At 39.4% G+C, this 22,269-nt stretch overlaps 1 protein-coding gene across 4 annotated transcripts in view; it reads right to left on the bottom strand.

Annotated features, from left to right (window-relative positions):
- ANKFY1 (ankyrin repeat and FYVE domain containing 1) overlaps window positions 1-22,269 on the bottom strand; it is a 64,789-nt gene that overhangs the window by 33,629 nt on the left and 8,891 nt on the right. For 2 of the 4 annotated variants that reach the window (XM_028133072.2, XM_054709664.1), the window contains exons 2-5: window positions 13,671-13,863; window positions 11,783-11,901; window positions 5,837-5,972; window positions 1,072-1,195 (exon numbers count right to left, since the gene is read on the bottom strand). In XM_028133072.2, coding sequence (XP_027988873.2) covers window positions 1,072-1,195; window positions 5,837-5,972; window positions 11,783-11,901; window positions 13,671-13,863 — 572 coding nt within the window. Of the gene's footprint in view, window positions 1-1,071; window positions 1,196-5,744; window positions 5,794-5,836; window positions 5,973-11,782; window positions 11,902-13,670; window positions 13,864-22,269 lie in introns of those variants that run through there. The other 2 variants (XM_054709665.1, XM_028133076.2) reach the window with 2 other exon arrangements.

Raw genomic sequence — 22,269 nt, 5'->3', positions numbered from 1 at the left:
TTTTAGCAGAAAGGTTACCATTCCTGTTTCAATTCTTTTAGACACTTTGTTGTTGTTAATCCTCACCAGAGGATATATTTCCATTGATTTTTTTAGAGAGTGGAAGGGAGGGGGAAAGACAGAGAGAGAGAGAAACATCGATGTGAGAGAGACACACATTGACGGGTTGCCTCCGGCACACACCCTAACCAGGTAGAGCCGGCAAATGAGGTACATGCCCTTGACCGGAATCGAACCCGGGACCCTTCAGTCCACAGACCGACACTTTATTCACTGAGCCAAACTGGCTAGGGGTCTTTTAGATACTTTTGCTCACAATGTTGTTGAATTCCAAATAATTCACAGAAACTAGGTTATAAAACATGGCACTAGCCATGATTCTTTAAAAATGCTAAACAGATAACATAAAAAGAAATACAAAAACTACTCTTTGTGATGAAAGCTACTAAGAAGGGAAAATCTAAATTGAACAGTGCGCTCCACAGAATGGAGAGAGCACAGGAAGCCCATGGCAATGCCAAGCTCTGCAGGCCTGCTGGCTCCACGGCCGCTCCTGCTCCGGGGCCCACAGCAGTGACTCCTGTAGAAGGAGGGTAAAGGCAGGTGCACCTTCGTTCCAAGCCTGTTTCTTGGCCTGGGGTACTTGCCCTTAGCTCTGAAATCAGAACTATGAGACTTTGAGAGCCATAAAGATTCTCACAGCCCGGCTGGTGTGGCTCAGTGGTTGAGGATTGACCCAGGAATCAAGAGGTTCGATTCCCAGTCAGGGCACATGCCCAGGTTGTGGGCTCGATCCCTAATAGGGGATGTGCAGAGGCAGCCAATAAATGTTCTCTCTCATCAATGTTTCTACCTTCCTATCCCTCTCCCCCACTATCTAAAAATCAATTAAAACGTTTGTTGTTTTTTTAAATCTCACAGACCATATAATGCCACTACTTAGCTTCCAACTTTGTGATAAGAAGAAACCAGGTGTCAGAGAGGTAACTTGCCATGAAACCAGGTCTCACGCCCAGGTCTTCTGACTTCCAGTGAGGGTGCTTTGTCCACACCCCTCAATCTCTCACTCACCCAATGACTTGCAATAATTTCCGCGCAGTAGTTCATCAGAGTGCTGGCATTTAGCTCCTCCGCGGTCTGATAGAAGCGAATACAGTTCCTGACATTCACCAGAGACATAACACCCTTCTCACATCTGCAAGAGAATATTAATAATGAACAGTATTAGGACAAATCTATTCATAAATTAACAAACCAAAGCAATAATCTGTGCACTGGTGGCTATGTCCAATAACACTAAAGTGTAAGGGTAAGCGAAGTAGTTATGAATAAATAACAGCTGAGCTACCATATTGTAAAAGTACTAGTATAAAATTATATTGCTCATTCTGGCCAGAATCCAAATAACCTGTAGATACACATTAAGCATAATCTCCCAAATATATGGGACACAATTGCAGTTCCCACTAGCACATCTCTATTATGCAATCAATGTGGCTTAGAAATAGCTTCAAATATGAGGCTTTATGCCTCCACATATTAACAGACCCTTAAAAGTCCTACTAAAGGATGAACTAGTTGAATTATTAGTTATAATTTGTGAACTATAGCTCAATAAAGCTGTTTAAAAAGTCCCCACACAAAAAAATCTATCATTTATAGAAACAACTGAGTTAGTGTAAGCCATAGTAAACCAAGACAGTGAGGAGCTGGCTGCCAATGGATGTCCCCTAAAGCCTGGTGACAACAACAACAATGATCACTAAGAGAACAACTACATGAGAGAAGGGAGGGCTGTACACAGACAAGCAGGCCTCTGGCAGCACAAAGCAGGCAAACACCCTGGCCTAGAAGATGCAGCATGGGGGAGACCCAGGCTTCCGATACCCCACATTTCCTGGAAACCTTGGTGAGCCTCCTCAGAACTGAGCCTGGGGGCAAGGAGGAAGGAGGCTGGTGGCATGATCCTTCCATCTCCCTTGCCTATACATTTCTCTCCAAATCAGGTTCACCTCCAAGGACAGCAGAGAAGCCTAATATAGTGTTAGGGGTATTCCCTGACACCCCACCATTCCTTTCTCTGTCCCACAGCCCCCACAAAAACCCTTTTCTGATCACAAGCACAGAATGAGAGCAAAATGAACTGTGAGGTAAGTAAGACCTGAGTTGAGATCCACTGAATTTTAGAGGCCAAATTACATAAGCCCTCTGGTGCCTCATCGCCTTGTCTATAAAACAAAGATAATACTCTATCAGAGGTTAGAGGATCTCTGTGTTTTTAAAAATAAAACTGTATAAATTTTGTACAGAATAAGGTATGGTCATAAGTTTGAGGTCCTTCTCAGGAAGCTGCATGATTTAACAGCTAACATGAATGGGTTTCAGTACTATCATAAATAGGAATAACTGATTGGCTAGCACATAATTCCTTATTTTAACAGGTGACGTTTAGTTAACAGAAATGGAGAAAGACCCTGAGAGTGAGAGATGGGGTAAGAAAGGAGGAGAGTCGTGAGAAAGACCTGGAAAGAATGAGGAACAAATTTTCAAAACCTCACAAATGAGATCTTAGGCTAGGAGCAAGAATAATCTTAGAGTCATTTCTCCATTTAGCAGTAAATGCAGGCATCTAATTTATTTCAAGACCTATGCTTAAATGCTGTGTGTGTGTGTGTGTGTGTGTGTGTGTGTGTTTTAACTTTTATTTACTAATTTAGAGAGAGGAGTGAGGGAGGGATTAATTTGTTGTTCCATTTATTTATGCAGTCATTGGTTGCTTCTTGTATGTGCCCTGACCAGGGATCCAATCCATAATCTTGGAGTATGGGGACGACACTAACCAACTGAGATACCTGGCCAGGGCAAATGCTTTGTTTTTAAGTAACACAGCTGCCTTGGTGTATGAAGAAGCATCTCCCCCAGGACACTTCTAAATCAAATTGTTACAATATCTAAATATGGTTATTACAATAATGTGTAAATAATGTTACATTTTAGAGCCTTCTGTCTGCCTGTCTGAACCACTAGTTTCTGCAAACTTCTACCATATCACAGCAATGCTTAAGGTAGTCATTCGGATCTCCGCTATGAAATCAGAGCATTCCAGGAGAAAAGTCCTCTTTTCAGATATATAAACGTATAAAACTTTTATCACTTTTACAATGACAAATATCCACAGTCTTGCCATCCTAGTGTCCTAACATCTGGTATAATTTCAGGGAGTACCGACTTAACTTTGTAGAGTACTTTCAAAACATGTTTACAGACGAAGCTTAGAGTCTGAAAATTCGACTCTTCCTTTCTACAGCCAAACGACATTGCATCAAGTGAGTCAACTATGTTTCATGAAGACAGATGTTTTGTTAAAACTGGCAGACACTTCATTTTCACTAAACTCTGGGATCCCCAGAGTGCCATTCACTATCTGGATACGCTATAAATAGTAAGTGAAATGGTTTCCACGACTGAAGAACATGTAATCTTTATTTTAAAATTCAGATTCTCAGTTCACATCTTCTCTTTGAAAAATAGGAAGATAGACTAATTATACTGAAAGGATTTTGTTATTAATAAGTTCTTAATTTTAGAATACAAAAAGGATACAGATGCACAAAAACAATAAACCTGATTTCTTAAATACAAAATCAAGCATTTATCTGTGTCCCATTAACTTGTGTCTAGTTTTTTGTATCAATCCCATGTGTATAAATGAGAGACACAAAAAATTACTGAAAAAATAAACAACAAATGGCTAACAGTGGTTCAATTATGGATGGCTTGGTTTTCTTCCTTGTTTTTTTAATCCTTACCAGAGGATATTTTTCCATTGATTTTTAGAGAGAGTGGAAGGGAAAGGGGTAGGGGGTGGGGGGAGAGAGGGAGAGAGGGAGAGAGGGAGAGAAGGAGAGAGAGAGAGAGAGAGAGAGAGGGGGAGAGAGAGAGAGAGAAGAGAGAAAGAGAGAAATATCGATGTGAGAGAAACACATCGATTGGTTGCCTCCTGCACACACCCGACCAGGGCCAGGGAACCTGCAACCAAGGTACATGCCCTTGACCAAAATCGAACTGGGGACCCTTCAGTCCATGGGCCGATGCTCTATCCACTGAGCCAAACCGGCTAGGGCTGGTTTTCTTCTTTATACCATTCTATATTCTCCAAATACCATACACTGAACATGTATTTTATAAACAGGAAAAAAATTATTATTTTAACTGTTAATTTTTAGCATACATTATTAATTCTTTTTTAGAGTATTTCTCTAAGCTTACTAAAAAACTTCCTTTTCACCAAATTGGCGATAGCACTCCCAAACCACCAAGATCACTATGTTACAAAAATGAGCAACACGCGCTTCATGTTTAACCGCTCACATGTGTGTGTGTCACAGCCCTCTCACTATCTGAAATGTGCAATTCCTCCTGCTGACAGTAGGGAGCACTCTGGGATAGTTAAAAAGCCAACATTTGATCCCACTCTTGGATCGCTACCAGTCCAGCTCTTAAAAGTCTGACAGACAACAACTTGACGCCCACATCCAACAATACAAAATTGAGCCTGGTAATGCTGATAGTTATGAAGCCTAATCAGTCAATAAACAACAAGCATGTTAATTAAAGAATCCATCACACAGATTACAATTATCTAAACTACTCCAACCCCAGAGCGTTTTTATCAAAGCAATTTAATTATAAACAAGTTGACAAGATCAATGGAAAAAGCTCAGGAAATCTGAAGGAAAAAAAAATACACAAATCACATTCAATCTAATTAAAATCACTCTCATTTCCCTCTCAGATGGATGGTTCAAAAACTCACACAAATAAACAAACAAAAGGCCCTGACAATAAAGTTAGCGTTAGCCTAATGTGCTTACAAAAATCTTAGATATGTTTGGGTTTTTTCTTAGTTATTACATTTAGGTATTTAAATGCACTCAAGCCCACATCAATCGTAAACAGGAGTAACCTGTATACTAACTCGCTTGGGGCATAATGGGCCGTCCCACTGGAAACATCAGCCCCCAGTGAAAACAGAGCAAGCAGTTGTAGTAGCAAGTTCTCCTTCAGGGCAACACAACAACGGTGGAGGTGGAGTGCCTCTTGGCGGCTGAAACAACCCACTCAAACCCATTTCTTCAAAGAAAGATCACAAAATAATGTAAAAAGACACTCCATCAACCCAGCTAACTACCAAGGGCCACATCTCCAACAGAAACTTAAGGGCATTTTGCCTGACACCTGTTGAATGTTTTCCCCTCATTGTTCTGAAAGGCCAACTTGGGAAAGCAACAGAGAAAATGCAGCATAAAAAACATAGCAGGAAAACAAAAACAACATAGCAGGCTATCTCTTTGGGAACCTAAGGAAGCAATATCAAATGAGTAAGACCTCAGAAACGTACTGATCTATATTCTCTCGTGTGTTAATTTAGGCATTAATGTGTTTCCAACAAAGAGACTATGACCAAGGATTTCATTCACGTAGATAGATCAGAAAGTAGAATAAAATTCAAAGGAAAAAGGTACAGGAGGGAAAGTTGAGGGTTTGAAAACTGGATTTTGTTATTCCATACTCAAGTTTATCAATTCACACAATTATGTAATCTCAGATAATAAACCAGGGAAAGAAAAAAGAATACCTTAAAGGTGTTAGCAAAATTTAGCTTACAAGATAATACAAAACAAGAGAGATAAAATTCTCTCCCCCCTATATCCTTTAAAAAACACCTTGCAAAAGTTATTTACATTAGCAGGAGAAGCTGTTTTCCCAGAGCTTGCCATAATTAAAGCTCAGCCACCACCATCTGAGGTGCTTGAATATATCTGCTGTGACTTGCCTCTCCCTAAGGAGCTGTAGCTGAAACCGATTAGCTAGTTTCATCAACTCAGTCAGGAACACATCATCTTCTTTGAACTCCAACTCATCCGTATAGATCCAGCGAAGCATTGTCATTGTCACCTCAGGGTTAGCATCTGGTTAAAGAAAGTAGAGAGTCTGAAATCAAAGCACTCATGACACTTAAGCCTTCTTGAGGATCCCTAAAACTGAGGCTAATAAAGTATATTCTGGTATATCCAACTCAAAGAAATATCACATAGCAAATAAAAATGGTGAGTAAGCCCAGCCAGCATGGCTCAGTGGCTGAGCATTGACCTATGAAACAGGAGGTCACGGTTCGAATCCCGGTCAGGTCACACACCCAGGTTGCGGGTTCGATCCCCAGTGTGGGGCATACAAGAGGCAGCGGATCAATGATTCTCTCCCATCATTAATGTTTCTTTCTCTTTCTCCCTCTCCTTTCCTCTCTGAAATCAAGAAAGATATTTTAAAAACTGGTGATTTAGCATTCTGGGCAGCATCTAACTGCAGAAAAGTATTAGCTTTGTAAGAGATGGTAGCTGGAGGAAATAAACCTACTAAATAAGTAAGTAAAATTAAAAAAAAAAAAAATGGGGGAAGTCCTAGCTGGTTTGGCCCAGTGGATAGAGCATTGGCATGGACTGAAGGGTCCCAGGTTCAATTCCAGTCAAGGTCACATACCTAGGTTGCAGGCTTGATTCCCGGCCCTGGTTGGACATTTGCAGGAGGCAACCAATCGATGTATCTCTCTCACATCGATGTTTCTCTCTCTTTGTGTCTCCCCACCCCTTCCACTCTCTCTAAAATATCAATGGAAAAATATCCTAAGGTAAGGATTAACAACAAAAAAATGAGGGGAAATATTTTAAACATATGACAAAGAGTTTACATTCTAATAAAAAGATCCTACCAAAAAAATGAAAAGATAAGACATCCAATAGAAAAACAGGTAATAGATATAAGTAGGTAATTCACAGAGATAAATAAAAATGGCCAATAAATCTTACCAATAACTAAATACTAGTACAAATTTAAATTAGAATGTATTGTCTCTCACACTACCAAAGATTCTTAGAAGTTCATAAACTTCACACAGCAACTATATATGTAAATTATTAAGAAAAAACAGCAAATATAAAGAAATATATGTACTAAGATAGTCAACACAGTATTGTTTTTAATAATAAAAAAATGGAAGAAAAATCTTGGAATCCAATAACGGAGAACAAATTAAACAAATTATAACATATTCACACACTGGAAAACATTGCATCAATTAAGATTTAGATCTATATTCAGCATAAGAATATAGTTACTACACAGGTTAAAAAAGTAGGCTAAAAATACATATATTACATAATATCATTTTTTGTTAGATATATTTGTGTGAGTATATATATGCGTATAAGGGTGTTAAAACCCAAATTCTAGGTCCCACCTCCAGAATTTTTGATACATTAGATCTGGGGTGGGCCTGAGAATAAGAATTTCATACACACGTACATAAATACACACACCCCACACGTATATAGTTTTGTGTCTGTCTCCCTAACAAGCACTAACCAGGTCTGACTCTGTTCAGAATTCCAGAATCAAGGACATTCAGGGTGGTATGGCCTTAGTCAGATTGACTGTTTATCTGTCCCTCTGTCTATTGAGAGATTAGAAGGATATACACGAAAATATCAACCCTGGTGGAATTCATAATTAATTTTTCTTTTAGTTTCTTTTTTCCTGATTTTTATTTAATGAACATGTATTACTTATTTGATTTTTAAGGTAAAGTCTCTACAGCAACTTGGGGAAATGCTTGGAATGAAAATCACCGTATAAAATAGCAAAACTATGATTTCAACTAGAGTTAACAGTGATAGTCAGAGGATCGCTTAAAACCATGGTCTACATCAGTGGTCCTGGGCTCGAAAAATCAGCATCATCTGGGAGCTTGTTAGAAATGCTTATTCTCAGGCCCACCCCAGATCTAATAATCTAATAATGAATCAGGAAACTCTGGAGGTGGGGCCTAGAATTTGGGTTTTAACAAGTCCTTCATGTGATACTGATGACTAGCTAAGGTCTAAGAAACTATACTCAATTCTTGATTATGTAGGAAAGGCACACCATGGGCCAGCAACATCTTATTAACTTAATAATTAGGCAACAACTGATTAGCTCTTATTAACCCACTCTCTTCCAAATGTAGTGGGAGATAAAACAGCCAGATATTTTTTTAAAAAGGCATAAAAAAAAGTGAAAGAAAATACACCAAAATGCTAATAGTGATCATGTTAAGGCTTATTTTTTATTTTCTCTCTTACCTGGCAATATATTTTTTTCTTTAAATATATGTATTTTTTATTGATTTCAGAGAGGAAGGGAGAGGGAGAGAGATAGAAACATCACTGTTGAGAGAGAATCATTGATCAGCTGTGTCCTGCACGTCCCACACTGAAGACTTGGGCATGTGCCCTGTTTGGGAATAGAACCATGACCTTCTTGTTCATAGGTCGACACTGAACCATAAAACCGGGGTGGCAATGTACTTTTTTTTAAAACTTGGTAATGTATTAATAGAACTTTTAAAATGTTTTGAGAAATAATTAAATTATGCTCTTGTCTGTGTGTTGAGAGAGCAGATTGTCGTGGATGACCTGCTGCTCTCCCACAATGCCGGCATTATTGGAATAAACTCTCATATATGATTCCACCCTGTCTCTGCTGAATTGGCTCAAGTAGTGATAGGCAGCCTGGATCCATTGCTTGTCCGGTTTCATATTCTGGCAATCCAAATGAGACTGACAAGTGAGGGACCCTCTCGGGTACCAGGGATCCCACCTGCTGCCTAGACTGGAGGTTCCTTGGCTGAGGTCTGGGCTCTTTTATTTGCAGTGCTGCCAGGAATGTTCCAGTTTTGAGACCCAGCCACAGCCTCGGCAATCCCCGTCGCCTCATCTAAGACATAAGTTGAATCAAGTATTTCTGTATGGCAAGAGAAGCATCTACTGCCTCTCATCTGGGTGAGCCTGATCAGCTCTGGGTGGCAAGAGAACTCTAGTGGTTCTTGCCTGGTCTCCGAGCCCTAGTCTGACTGACCCACTCTGGGATGAGACATGCTCTGCTTCAGTGGTTTTTCTTATGCAGGGCATTCTGAGGCTGCCTCCTGCACACCCCATACTAGGGAAGGAGCCCACAACCCGGGCATGTACCCTGACCAGGAATTGAACTCAATCCACACCGGCAGGGCAGTACATCATAATACTTAACAGCAACTTTAACTCAGTGACTATATGACCACACGATTGCATCACAGTGAACTGAGAATTTCTAGAGTTTAGGAAAGTACAATGTTAATGCCTTTAAAGAAGCCTGAACTCTCCTCCTGTTGTAAATAGTAAGCATGGTTTGATTCCTGCTGTAAGGTTTGCTTTCAGGAGTGAGACTCTGCAGAGTCAAGTTTTTTGTGGCTTTACTAAGATAGCTAGTAGGCATCATTACTTTATAAAATTTATCTTTGAAGAAGTGTATCATGGGGGGAGGGATCCAAGGAGATGGTGGCATATGTGGACCTGTTCATGTTTAATGTGTTTTGCCCAGCAGTCCTGCTGAATTGCCTGGGTGGGTGTGGGTGTGGTTGCCTAAATCTGGGGTTGCAGCAGCTGAGACTGCCTAAGAAGCCTGTGTTATGCGATACCTGGAAGCACCAACTGCATGGCTGGCCAGCAATTTGAGGGAGACTGGAAATCGGTTCTTGTAAACAAGTGCATAAATAGTGTAAAAGCTGTGTTTTAAAATGGTCGAACTTTTTCCTCTCTAAAACCTAGAAACATATTTTTAAATGTTATGGTGTCCTAAAAAAGTAACAAGTTTTTAATTTAATGTTTAAATTAGACATTTTATACCTTTGTGCAATTTTTTGTGTTCTTATGCAATTTTATTTGTTCCAGGGAGCAGTCAATATTTCATTTTTTCACTCTTATCCATTTTGATTGCATACAGTATTTCACAATTACACATAAAGTTATGCTATCTGAATTACCTATGATAGAATCCATCTGAGACAGGTGAGATGATAAGGTTAAAAAGACCATTTTATAGTTCTGCTGCCTAACTGCTTTCTACAACTGTCATACCCATTTATACAGAGACTGGCAATGTGCAAGAGGACCAGTTTCATGAGCCCCACACGATTGGGGTCATCCATTTTTGATAATGTAGATATCAAAAGATGCTTATTCTAAACTTTGTTCTAACAAAGCTGGATATTTTCTTATTATCTCTTCTAATCTTTGTAAACTATCTGTTCATGTAATCAAGATCCTACTGTGCATTTTATAAGGAATACCTCATGACCTAATGGGTTTTAATGTTATCCATAGTTGTTATGTAAGGGGTCAAAGATATATGGCTTCAAAAGACTTAAAATTGAAAGGCTCAGCTCAGAGATTTCAGTCATGTAGACTGGTGCCGTTCCAGTCAAGACTACTTCCCAAGTAGATGTTTTAGTTACAGACATGAATGCATATGCACATGTATACGCATGTGTGTATATTTGTTGTGCTTACAACTCTGAATTAGGGACCTCAGGTGAAACCCTAGAAATGAAGTGGAGAAGCATTAGACATCTGCTCCCCTAAATCCTTGTGATAAGTGCCTACTTAACCTTTGCAACACTGCTCACCTCTGACACCTTATCAGCCCTAGTTAGTGTCTTCTGTACCTTAACATAAAGCAATTATATTACCATACACACAGCCCTGGCCTGCAATGATTTATTATTAGCCCATTTCCTCTAACAGAGTATGAGCTCGGTCTGTATGGCAAGGACCGTGTTATAATGATCTCAGTGCTCCCAGTACTACACATGGAAAACAGTACCTTCTGAATGGTCAGCAAAGACAATTCAGCAAAATTTCCACAGAGCCAATCACTTCTGGAAATAACTAATAATTTAGTGCCTAGGTATTCTCCTTATCATGCATTACAATTCTCATGACTATTAACAGCAGCATTAAATTTAAAATTTTCTTTTTTAAAACAAAAGAGTACCATCTGAAAATGCATTTTGAAGTCAACTTTCAAAAATGATGTTTTTATGTCTACTTACCACCATATTTACACATATTCTACACAACATAATGTGGCATAAAAAATTAAATAATAACTTTAAACAGCTCAATGCACCTATCAAATTCTAAAGAATGAAGCTCATTCTTTGTTGTTTTAAAAATACGTTTTTATTGATATTAGAGAAAGAGAAAGGGAGTGGGAGGGAGGAGAGAGAGAGAGAGAAAATACCGATGTGAGAGAGAAACATCAATCGGTTGCCTTCCATACATACCCCAACAGGGGATTGAACCTGCAACCTGGGTATGTGCCCGGATTGGGAATTGAACCTTTTGGAGCATGGGACGACGCTCAACCAACTGAGCCCCACCGGCCAGGGCACTCATCCTTTGATTTTAAATAAAAAATATTCTTATTCCTTGGAGTAACTTTTACTTCTGAATTCAGTTCTTACAGACCAGGAAAAGTACTTTGATAGCTATGATTCAATTTTAGGCAACTGAACAGGAGGGCTTTTTCTTGGAGTGAAAGAAAAATTGTTTTCTATACATGCTCCCATATTTATAGTATACTATTTTATGAAAAGAGTTTCTGGACAGACATTTATATTTTATAAATTATAAAAGTACTGTAGATATGCAAATATTTACTATTTATTAGCCAGATAGTAAACAAAGGTATTCACAAAGTATAACCTACTGATTCACTAATTGTTTAAGTAGTTCGTGGTCACCACTGACCAATAAGAAAAGTATTCTACTTCCGTTAAACCACAAATATTTCAAAGCAACACACCTTAACCTTCTGCCAAGACTTCTTGTGCTGGCAGTTTTGAGTCCCCAACAGGTCAGAGGCTCACCTGACAGGTCCAGCTCCTTGGTGGAAGACAAATTGGCCAGACTCCAGCTGTCACTGCGGGCCGCCAGGACAAACTTGTGAGCATTGATGTGCCTTCCCCCAACCTTTATCTTTAGATCACTGATGAAGAAACATACCCACAAATATACAAAGAAAACTGTCATCATAAGTAGGTATAGCTAGAATTCACAGCTGATAAATATACAAATATTCATCAACATACATCTGCAAAAGAAAAAAATCACAGCAAATTTCTTTCTCTATGCTAGCACTTAATTCTGATGGGTCATGTTTCTAATATGTTGCTAGACATGTTTTCTATTTCTAACTTATAGCTTTAGTTCACACCCATGTTCTGCTTTCAAAGACATCTAATGAGATTCTTAAGGTGGTGAACCTACAAGTTAAATAGGATGATTAACGTTCTTATAAAAAGTAGAAAAGGTTTTATGAGCAATAAATCAAGATAATCATCAGGGGGAGAACGACAGAAAGCCTAAAGATTGTGATGCCAGCTCTGAGACTACAGTGCTGCTATGCTCCATACCACATTAATGCACAAGCACAGTAAAAACAGAAAAAGTATGACCAAATTAGTTTTGATAAAACAGTCACATATATGAGACCCAATATCTAGACTCCTGTTCTTATGAGAAACATTCAGACCTTTTATTGGCCATCTTTTACTCAACCATTTATAAAGAAATACAGTGAGAGAAATATTTTCTTTCAAACATGTTTTTATACTTATGACATACTATTATATGAAAAGAGCTTTCCAAATAGTTATTTATGTTTAACTCTGAAATGTCAAATACTAAGGCAGGAAAGCATCTAGGCAGTTAACAAAACCCAAGAATGACCTACTGAGCTGACACAGTATGTGCCATATGGCTGTGTTGACAGCAATCCCAAGTCATTAATTATCATCACCCTGCTTATATTTGTGTTTTTTAAATTTTCATACTCCCTCTAAAGTAACTGTTAGGTTGGAAAGCTTTTAGAAACTAAATACACAAAAACTATTACATGAATGAATACATAAAACTATTATCCACTTAAAAGGAGACCCAACCAGAATATTTCTATATAATGCTTCATGCAGAAACATTTTTCCCCACAAAAGCACTATCTAGAACATACTTGGTAATTATGTAAGCGTATCAACAATTCTAGTTCTATTAAAGAGAGAACTAGATGGAGAAACTGAAATTGAAAAATCAGTTTGGGAAGCAGGTCCTCTTTTACCAATAAACTTTTTCCCATAAACATGCATTTTGTTGAAGAATTTAAATAGCTTTTTAAAAATATATATTTTTATTAATTTCAGAGAGGAAGGGAGAGAGATAGAAACACCAATAATGAGAGAGAATCATTGATCCGCTGCCTCCTGGGCATGTGCCCTGACCAGGAATCAAACCGTGACCTTCTAGTTCTATTATCTGTGCCTAAGATAAGCAGGAAACAAACATAGACAAAATCTTGCCTTAAGAAACTTACATTCTAGAAACTAAAGGTTTGCTAAGATCCTCGACAGAGAGAAATAAACTTGGGAAGAAAGTCAAAAAGAGATGAGAAGTTGAGCCCAACCGATGTGGTTCAGTGGTTGAGTGTTGACCCAAGGACCAGGAGGTCAAGGTTCGATTCCCAGTCACGGCATATGCCCGGGTTGCAGCCTTCATCCCCAGTAGGGGGTGTGCAAGAGGCAGGCGATCAATGATTTTCTCATCACTGATGTTTCTAACTCTCTCCCCTCTCCTTTCCTCTCTCTGAAATCAACAAAAACATACTTTAAACAAAAGAGAAAGAGAGGAAAAGTTGCCATGTGGCCTGGGAATAAAGCTAAGGGGCTGGCTTCTCCAAACTGGCCCTGTGTCCAAGGAGCTCACCTATACTGCTCCTGCTCATAGAGGTCGGCCACAATCGTCAGCAGGCGGCTGATGAAGGACTCGCTGCTGTTTTCCTTGTTTGCTTGCGCGGCCAAAAGAGTGCATCTCTTCTCTGTCTCTGCCAATTTCTTCTGCAGCTTGACATACTCTTGTCGGAGAAGCATCAAGTGCTTCTCCAACTTGGCCACCTCCTCTGCAAGGGAAACAAAGAATCAAGTTTACCATAGCAGGTGTAAAGCAGACAGCACTCACTAATCTCTCATTCCACAGATAGGATGGCTACCATTTTTAAAAAAATCTTCTCCTGAAGACATGCTTAGAGAGGGGATGGAAGAGAAAGAGAGAGAGAAACATCGGTTGCCTTCCGTACATGCTCCTACCATGGATGGAACCCACAACCTTTCAGTGCACAGGACAATGCTCAACCAACTGAGCCACTCCGGCTGGGCTCTACTACTCCTTTTTTAAATATATTTTTTATTTATTTCAGAAAGTAAGGGAGAGGAAGAGACAGAAACATCAATGATGACAGAGAATCATTGGTCAGCTCTCCTGCACACCTCATACTGGGGATCGAGCCCACAAACCTGGGCACATGCCCTGACCGGGAATTGAACCGTGACCTCCTGGTTCATAAAGAATGATTTTCTTTCAGGGTGTCACTGGATCACTGGGCCAAAAAGACCATCCTGGTCCAGGGATTTCTCTTCTCAGTTCGCCTTGAAGATCAATATTCAATATATGACAATGAACAGACACATACATAAGATGCTAGCAGGTACCTGCCCTACAAATCCTTTACCATTAAGCCAGGAGTCTCAAGGAAAGAAAATTATCAAAACCATCTAGAAGTGTTTTTCAAACCACTAGCAATAGTAACTAACTTTCACATGTCACATGCTGCTCTAAAAGCTTTCTGTGAATCCTCTAATGCAAACTCCATGACAACCCCAAGGTCCTATTAGTAACACTTCACAGATGAGGACACTGCGGCATGCATAGAGAGATTAAGAATTTGCATAAGAACAGCATGGATAGACTGGAGAGCATTATGCTAAGCGAAATAAGCCAGTGAGAGAAAGATAAATATCACAGGATCTCTCTCATTTGTTAAATATAATGAACAACATAAACTGATGAACAAAAATAGATCCAGAGACAGAAGCATCGAACAGACCATCAAACCTCAGAGGGAAGGCAGGGGGGGGTGGGTAAGAGATCAACCAAAGGACTTGTATGCATGCATATAAGCAGAACCAATGGACACAGACAGTAGGGGGGCGAGGGTCTGTGCTAGGGGGGGTGGGCATGGGCGGGGAGAGGTCAATGGGGGAAAAAGGAGACTTATGTAATACTTTCAACAATAAATAATTTAAATTAAAAAAGAATTTGCATAAGGTCACAAAGCTGGTGAGAGGTGGGGCTGCGAGGAACCCAGCATTCTCATTCCAGGACCTGGGATTTATTAACCACTGCCCTAACCTATCTGACAACTGCCCTCCTTCAGGAGGGGATCAGGGCAGTCAATGGTGGTTCAGATGGAATACGTCATATTCCACAGGTGTGCTGGGCTAGAGTAAAAAGGTTGAGAACCACTATATTTGATTCATTAAATTCAACAAATATTTACCAAGTGTCCACTAGGGAGGTGCCAGACACTGCACAATGGTAAGCAAATCAGACATATCTTTCCTAAAAGCTTTCAGTTACTGGGGAAAGTAAACTTTTATATCATAACAACTGTAACAATCAAATGCAAAACTACAACAATAATGAATACTAGAAGAACGAAACTGTAAGAACCTATAATAAAGAAATTTAACTTAGGACATCAGGAAAGGCTTCCTTAAGGAAGGAACAGTCAAGGAACTTCACCTGGGCTCTAGAGTTTGGTGGGGAATCACACAACCATGCACATTAGTTACCTCCAGAAGTCAAGGCCTAACTACGGAACAACGGTGCTGCTATGGTCATTCTCTGGGCCTCAGGCCTTCACTTCACCCCTCGATTTCCCACCACAGATATTCCAAATCTTGACACCATCCTCAAGCCCATCTCTAACCCAATCTGCCTCATTCTGAGTCAATGCCATTTAGATAGAAGGCCAATTTAACTGCAATGTTTTTGTTCATTCGTTGATTTGTTCAAAGATTTTCATCTCTTGAGATGACAACTGCATAACCTAGTTATTCATTAAAAATTTACTAAGCATCTATGCAGTGCCAGTGTCAACATAAAAAAATACACCCTGGTACATTTTTTATTTTTTACAAAGTTATAGGGTAATGAAGAAGAGCTGGTAAACAAAACAATTCAATAACAACTAACAGCTCTCTGACATGGAATACATATAGAGCATGAAGCAAGACCACCTGTATTAAGCTAGTGCAAGGAAAGACATCCTAGAAAAGTGGTGTTTTACTTCAGAAGATTTAAACCAAAGGTGGGGAACCTTTCTTCTGCCAAGGGACATTTTGATATTTATAACATCATTCGCGGGCCATACAAAATTATCAACTTAAAAATTAGCCTGCTATATTTGGTCAGGCATTTAATTAACTCACCCCTAGTGCCTTGGCAGGGCCGGACCAAATGATTTTGAGGGCCTTATACTGCCCGGGGCACACGTTCCCCACCCGATTTAAATGAAGCCTGTAAGGTTTGTAGCATTCTGAGGCCAGAAAAATGCAAAGAAAAGGCTTCAATCTTTTACATTCTTGGTCAGATTCTCCTTTTAAACCATTATCAGTCATCAGGTTTGTGGAACAGACATAGTACTTGGCTCTATGACAAATAAAAATAATTAGAAGGCAAGACCCAGCCTAGTCCTCCAAGAGCTTAATGGCAAAAATGTCTGCCACTCACCTGCCTCTGCTTAAGTCAACTGAAAAGGGTGGCCAGAGGCGAAGTCATCTTGCTAGTTCAACCTAGGGTTAAAGTTATAGCCCACTTGCTGGAGAGATAGTTTTCACAGGGGCAGCCTGTGGCTATGGACTACAGATTTTTCTTCCATGAACCAGACTGAACCCATTAACCTTTCGTTTTAATCACATAATATTCTAGGCAGCCTAAATATTTTGCTCAAAAGCTCCAACCCATCAGGACTATAGCATGAGTAATTCACTCTGCACTTCCATGTCACTTACGTCACTTAAACAAGTCATCAATCTACATGTATTTATGACGCACCTACTGTGCACTAAGCATTATGGTAGATTTTGAGTTGCCTCTTTGAGAGTTTTGAAAAAGGGCAGTCTAATTTGCACCTCTTGCAAACAAATAATGTAGCACCGAAGTAGTATCAAATGTAAAATCAAGGGGCGGGGGCGGGCTGGAGGGAGTCAAAGGGGGAAATATGTAATATTTTCAACAATAAAGATTAAATATAAATAAATAAATAAATAAACAAAAATATGTAAACTCAAAATAGTATCTACAAGGAACTCACAAACAGGAGGGTCAAAAACAAAATTAATAGTCACAAAGAATCTGGGAATTATTATGGAGAATTATGAGGCTATTTGCCTTCAAGAGTAGAAAGTTGCTGGTTGCTTTATCTAATCCTTAAAATGGGATAGTAAAAGCTATTTCGATCACCTTCTCTAACAGTCGCTGTAAATTTCTTTGGAAATTGATTATACACATATAATTCCAAAATCTATAGCAATACCCTAAGTCTCACTCCAGAATTTCTGACACAAATTTCCAGCTGCAGCCTGGACAATGGCAAAAGACCTAAACTACAAAGGTTATGATCAGAGATGAGGCAAGATAAAAAAAGGGCCTTTGGATAACTTAGGCCTCTTATTCATGAAATCAGAGGCCCTCTGCCCAGCATCTTTTGCAGGGGAAACACAGATCACAAGTGCACCTATCAATTACCATTTCAGAGTGTAATGGAAAAAAGTGCCCATGGCTGAGATGTTATCCTGTGGGGAAAATTGTCTCCTTGCAAACAGCAATGCAATGTGTCCTTGAAGTGTCACCAAGCTGTAGAGTTCTTACAGGAAAAAGAATAAAATTACCATTCTGTACAGCACAGTGCAGTGGTGAAGGGTACAGGCAGGGGAGCTAGACTGACTAGGATCAGTGGCCCCACCACTTTATAGTTGTAACCCCTTAGGCAAATGCATTGTAAATATTAAATGTGCTGATACATATAATGACCTGAGAAGAGTATCTGCCCCCCAGTTAAGTGGTCAATAAATGTTCGTGGTTACCATTCTGAGAAAGGCAACACAACACAGTCTTAGGAGCATGTACTCTGGAGGCTCACTTGACTGGGTTGTAACCCCAACTTGCCCATTTACTAGCTGTGTGACCTTGGGCAAGTTACCTACTCCTCTTTGGACTTCAGTTTTCTCCTGTGGAAAATGGGAATAATAGTATTTCAGAGTGGTTGTCGAGGAGTAACTGCGTTAAGGTAGGCTAAATCATTTAGAACAGTGTCTGGTTTAAAGATTTACTACCACTACTTCTTTACAAAGTGGTTAGTTTTCAGCTGTGGTTTCTTCTTTCTCTACTTCCAACTTTGCTTTTGAAAAATAAGCCTAGAAATTGAAATAATGGATAAAACCTCTGATTTCACCAAAAGAGCTATGCTAAATATCAATGAAGAATGTCAACAGCTTGCATTATAATTTTGTCATGTTTCTTTACAAATACCCAATATCAATGAGGTCAGATACTTTGATGAGCTTTCTGATAGTTCATCAATCTTGACAGAAACAAACATGCTTGAGACAAAAAAATAAAAATAAAACCTGCATTCGCTATGAAAGGCCCTAAAACAGAGACCAATATTGACTGCAAAGAAGAAGAAGAAGAAGAAGAAGAAGAAGAAGAAGAAGAAGAAGAAGAAGAAGAAGAAGAAGCAGCAGCAGCAGCAGCAGCAGCAGAAGCAGCAGCAGCAAGTCATGGGACAGTCATTAAAGGAACCCACAATGGTCCTTCCAGATCAGGAGTTGGCAAACATTTTCTGTGAAGGGCCAGATAGTAAATATTTTAGGCTCTTTGCGCCTCAGTCTCTGTAGCAACTACCCAACCCTGCAAAAGTATAAATGCATGAGCACATGGCTGCCCCCACCCAAAAAACTTGATCTATGGACACTGAAAATTGAATTTCATACAATGTTCACATGCCATGATATAGTCTTCCTTTGGTTTTTCATTAGCTATTAAAATATATACACACACCTATACACACATATACACATACACAAACATACCCACATATATAATTCTTAGTACAAAAACAAGTCTCAGGTCAGATTTGGCCAACAGGTGATATTTTACCAAACGCTATTCTAGGGAATTTTTTAAAAATGTTTTTATTGATTTTTAGAGAGAAAGGAAGGGAGAGGGATAGAGAGATAGAAATATTGATGAGAGAGAAACATTGATCGGCTGCCTCCTGCACGCTCCCTACTGGGGATCAAGTCTGCAACCCAGGCACGTACCCTGACCAGGAATCAAGCCAGTGACCTCTTAGTTCATGTGTCAATGCTCAAACACTGAGCCACACAGGCGGGCTGTTCTAGGGAATTTTTAAAAAATTAGTATATGCCCTGACCGGTTTGGCTCAGTGGATAGAGCGTCGGCCTGTGGGCTAGGAGGTCCCGGGTTCAATTCCAGTTAGGGGCATGTACCTTGGTTGCAGGCACATCCCTGGTGGGAGGTGTGCAGGAGGCAGCTGATCGATGTTTCTCTCTCATCGATGTTTCTAACTCTCTTTCCTTCTCCCTTCCTCTTTGTAAAAAAAAAAAAAAAAAAAAAAAAAATCAGTGTATCCCTTGAAATATTTTTTTATTGCATGTAATATTATTACATTTAAAATCATTTTTCCTGAAATATTAATGTTTATTGCAAGTAACATTATTATACTTAAAATCATTTTTCTTGAAATATTTTTAAAAAAGAATTAGTATACCAAAATGATCAGAGCCAAATGAAAAGAGAAGTAGTTAATCTGTCTCAAATGCCTATAATTTCATATCCTCTTATTTTCCTTTACCAAAGCCTATGCCACTAAGAGGGCCCTTACCTCCTCTGTAAGGAGGTGAGCCTGGTACATGCTCACAGTCACCTATTGCAAATAAACTTTTACACGTTAACACTCTAGATTGGCTTGTCTATCATGCTCTTTTCCTTCTCCACTAATTTCTGAAGCCAGTCCTCTTTTCTCAGTTTCCTTCCTTACCTCCTTAATCTTTTGAAACTTGGATACTATCCATACCACTCTACTCAAAGATCTCCATCACAATGATAAAACCACCCACTGCAATTACCCTTCCTTATCCTTCAAGGTCCTCAGCCTCTCTGCAGTGTCCAGCTCTTAGTCCATTCTTGAAATTCTTTTGATTTTCTTGAAATTCTTTCCTCTCTCTGTACTCCAGGTGTTTTTCCTACCTTTCTACAGCTAACTTTCTTACAGTCTACTCTGACTACCCATTCTCTTAAAGAAGTTTGCAAGGTTCAGACCTCGAATTGAACTTTTTCTAAACTTCCTCTCTTGGAGGTCTCAAGCATACCCATACTTGACTGTCACCCCTATGTAGATGGCTCCAAGTCTCTCTCAATAGCTCCTGCTGGAAGGATAACCTATGGTACTACAAACTCAACAAAGCCAAAATTAAACTGAACATCTTCCTTAAATCAAACTCCTCTTCCGGCTTCCATTTTAATTGTTATCCAAATTTGAAAGCTCTGGGTTATCATGCATAGGCTATGATAATCCACTTACAATAGTATGGCAATGCATAAAACACTTAGGAATAAACTGAACAAAAATATGCAAAACCTGCACATTGAAACTATAAAACATTGCTGACAAAATAAAGACAACCTAAATATAGTCAGCCCTCTTGTATCCTTGGATTTTGTATCCATGGATTCAACCAACCATGGATCAAAAAATATTCAAGGGAAAAAAAAATCCCTTTTATTTCTCTCTCATCTAAAGCTTTATCTCTATGGGTCAGTTTGGATCTCTGATCTTCCTTTCTCTTCTCCCCTTCTCTTCCTTTCTTCTCTCTAATCTTCCATCCCTCCTCCTAACATCTACTCTTCCTTCAATGGCACCTTCTCCCTTCACCCCCCCTCCCCTAACACTTTGCTTGAACACATACACATGTACTTTATCTATTATACTGTATTTTTACTGTACCTTTTCTATATTTAGATATGATTAAATACACAAATGCTTACTTGTGTTACAATTACCTACGGTATTCAGTACAGTAACATGCTATACAGGTTTGTAGCCTAGGAGCAATAGGCCAAACTGCAGCTCGCGAGCCACATGCGGCTCGTTGGCCCCTTGAGTGTGGCTCTTTCACAAAATACCATGGCCTGGGCGAGTCTATTTTGAAGAAGTAGCGTTAGAAGAAGTTTAAGTTTAAAAAAATTGGCTCTCAAAAGAAATTTCAATCGTTGTACTGTTATTTGGCTCTGTTGACTAATGAGTTTGCCGACCACTAGACTATAGCATCTAGGTTTGTGTAAGTGCAATCTATGATGTTCACACAATGACGAATTCATCTAACAAAGCATTTCTCAGAACACATCCTCAATAAGCAGCTCATGACTGTAATGGAATAATTCTCAGCCATAAAACATACTACATCAATATCAATATGCTAAGTGAAAGAAGCCAGACACAAAAGACTACATACTGTATAATCCCACATGAAACTAGAGAAGGCAAACTGGTGATAGAACGCAAATCAGTGGTTGCCCGAGGCCAGGGGAATGGGACAGACTGTGAAGAAGTTCAAGGAAATTTTTTAAGATTATAGAAATGTTCCATATCATGACTGTGGTTGTGGTTACACTCCTATAAATATTTGTCAACTGTCAAGTTAAAATAGGAGAATTTTGTTGCATGTCAGTTATGCCTCAATAGCAAACAACATATTCCTTCTGGGATGCACCTTGACATCTTTCTCTTTCTGAACACCATCACACCAACATTTCCTTGAAGCCTTAGCATCATTCACACACGTAACCAGTCACGCTTCTCATCCTTCCTCTCTCCATTCTATTCTATGCATATCAAGACTAATCTTCCTAAAACACAGCTCAACCAAACTTCAGGTTCTCCACTGTCTTCAAAAGGACAAGTTTCCTACTGTGGCATTCCTGAAGTTTCTTGAAGGCAGGAAACGTCTTATTTATCTTTATATTTCATTAGCAGTACTTTAAACTGGGTGGCATGGTCTTTAAGTATACTACACACAGAAGAATTTTAGACTTAATAGGCCAAATTATACAATACTGCCTACTGAAAAATGCCTCCCCTCCCCCATTATATCCATAATTTCTGGAACCTTGACTATTACCTTATATGGCAAAAAAAGGGGGCAGGGTCTCTGCAGGTGACTATGTTAGATGGGAGGTTATGCTGGATTATATGGGTAGGCCTTAACCTTATAAAAGGGAGCAGAGGGAAATTTGACGCAGAGGAAAAGCAGAACGGAGGTATTTTAGGATGCTGGCCTTGAAGATGAGGGCGATATGACCACAAGCCAGAATGCCAACAGCCACAAGAAGCTAGAAGAAGCAAGAGACAGATTCTCTCCTAGAGTATGGCTCTAGTGAC

The sequence above is a fragment of the Eptesicus fuscus genome, chromosome 20, assembly GCF_027574615.1.
Source record: "Eptesicus fuscus isolate TK198812 chromosome 20, DD_ASM_mEF_20220401, whole genome shotgun sequence".
Classification (NCBI taxonomy): Eukaryota; Metazoa; Chordata; class Mammalia; order Chiroptera; family Vespertilionidae; genus Eptesicus; species Eptesicus fuscus.
The sequence above is the reverse complement of the archived record's forward strand: the minus strand, read 5'-3'. Positions and strand labels throughout refer to the sequence as shown.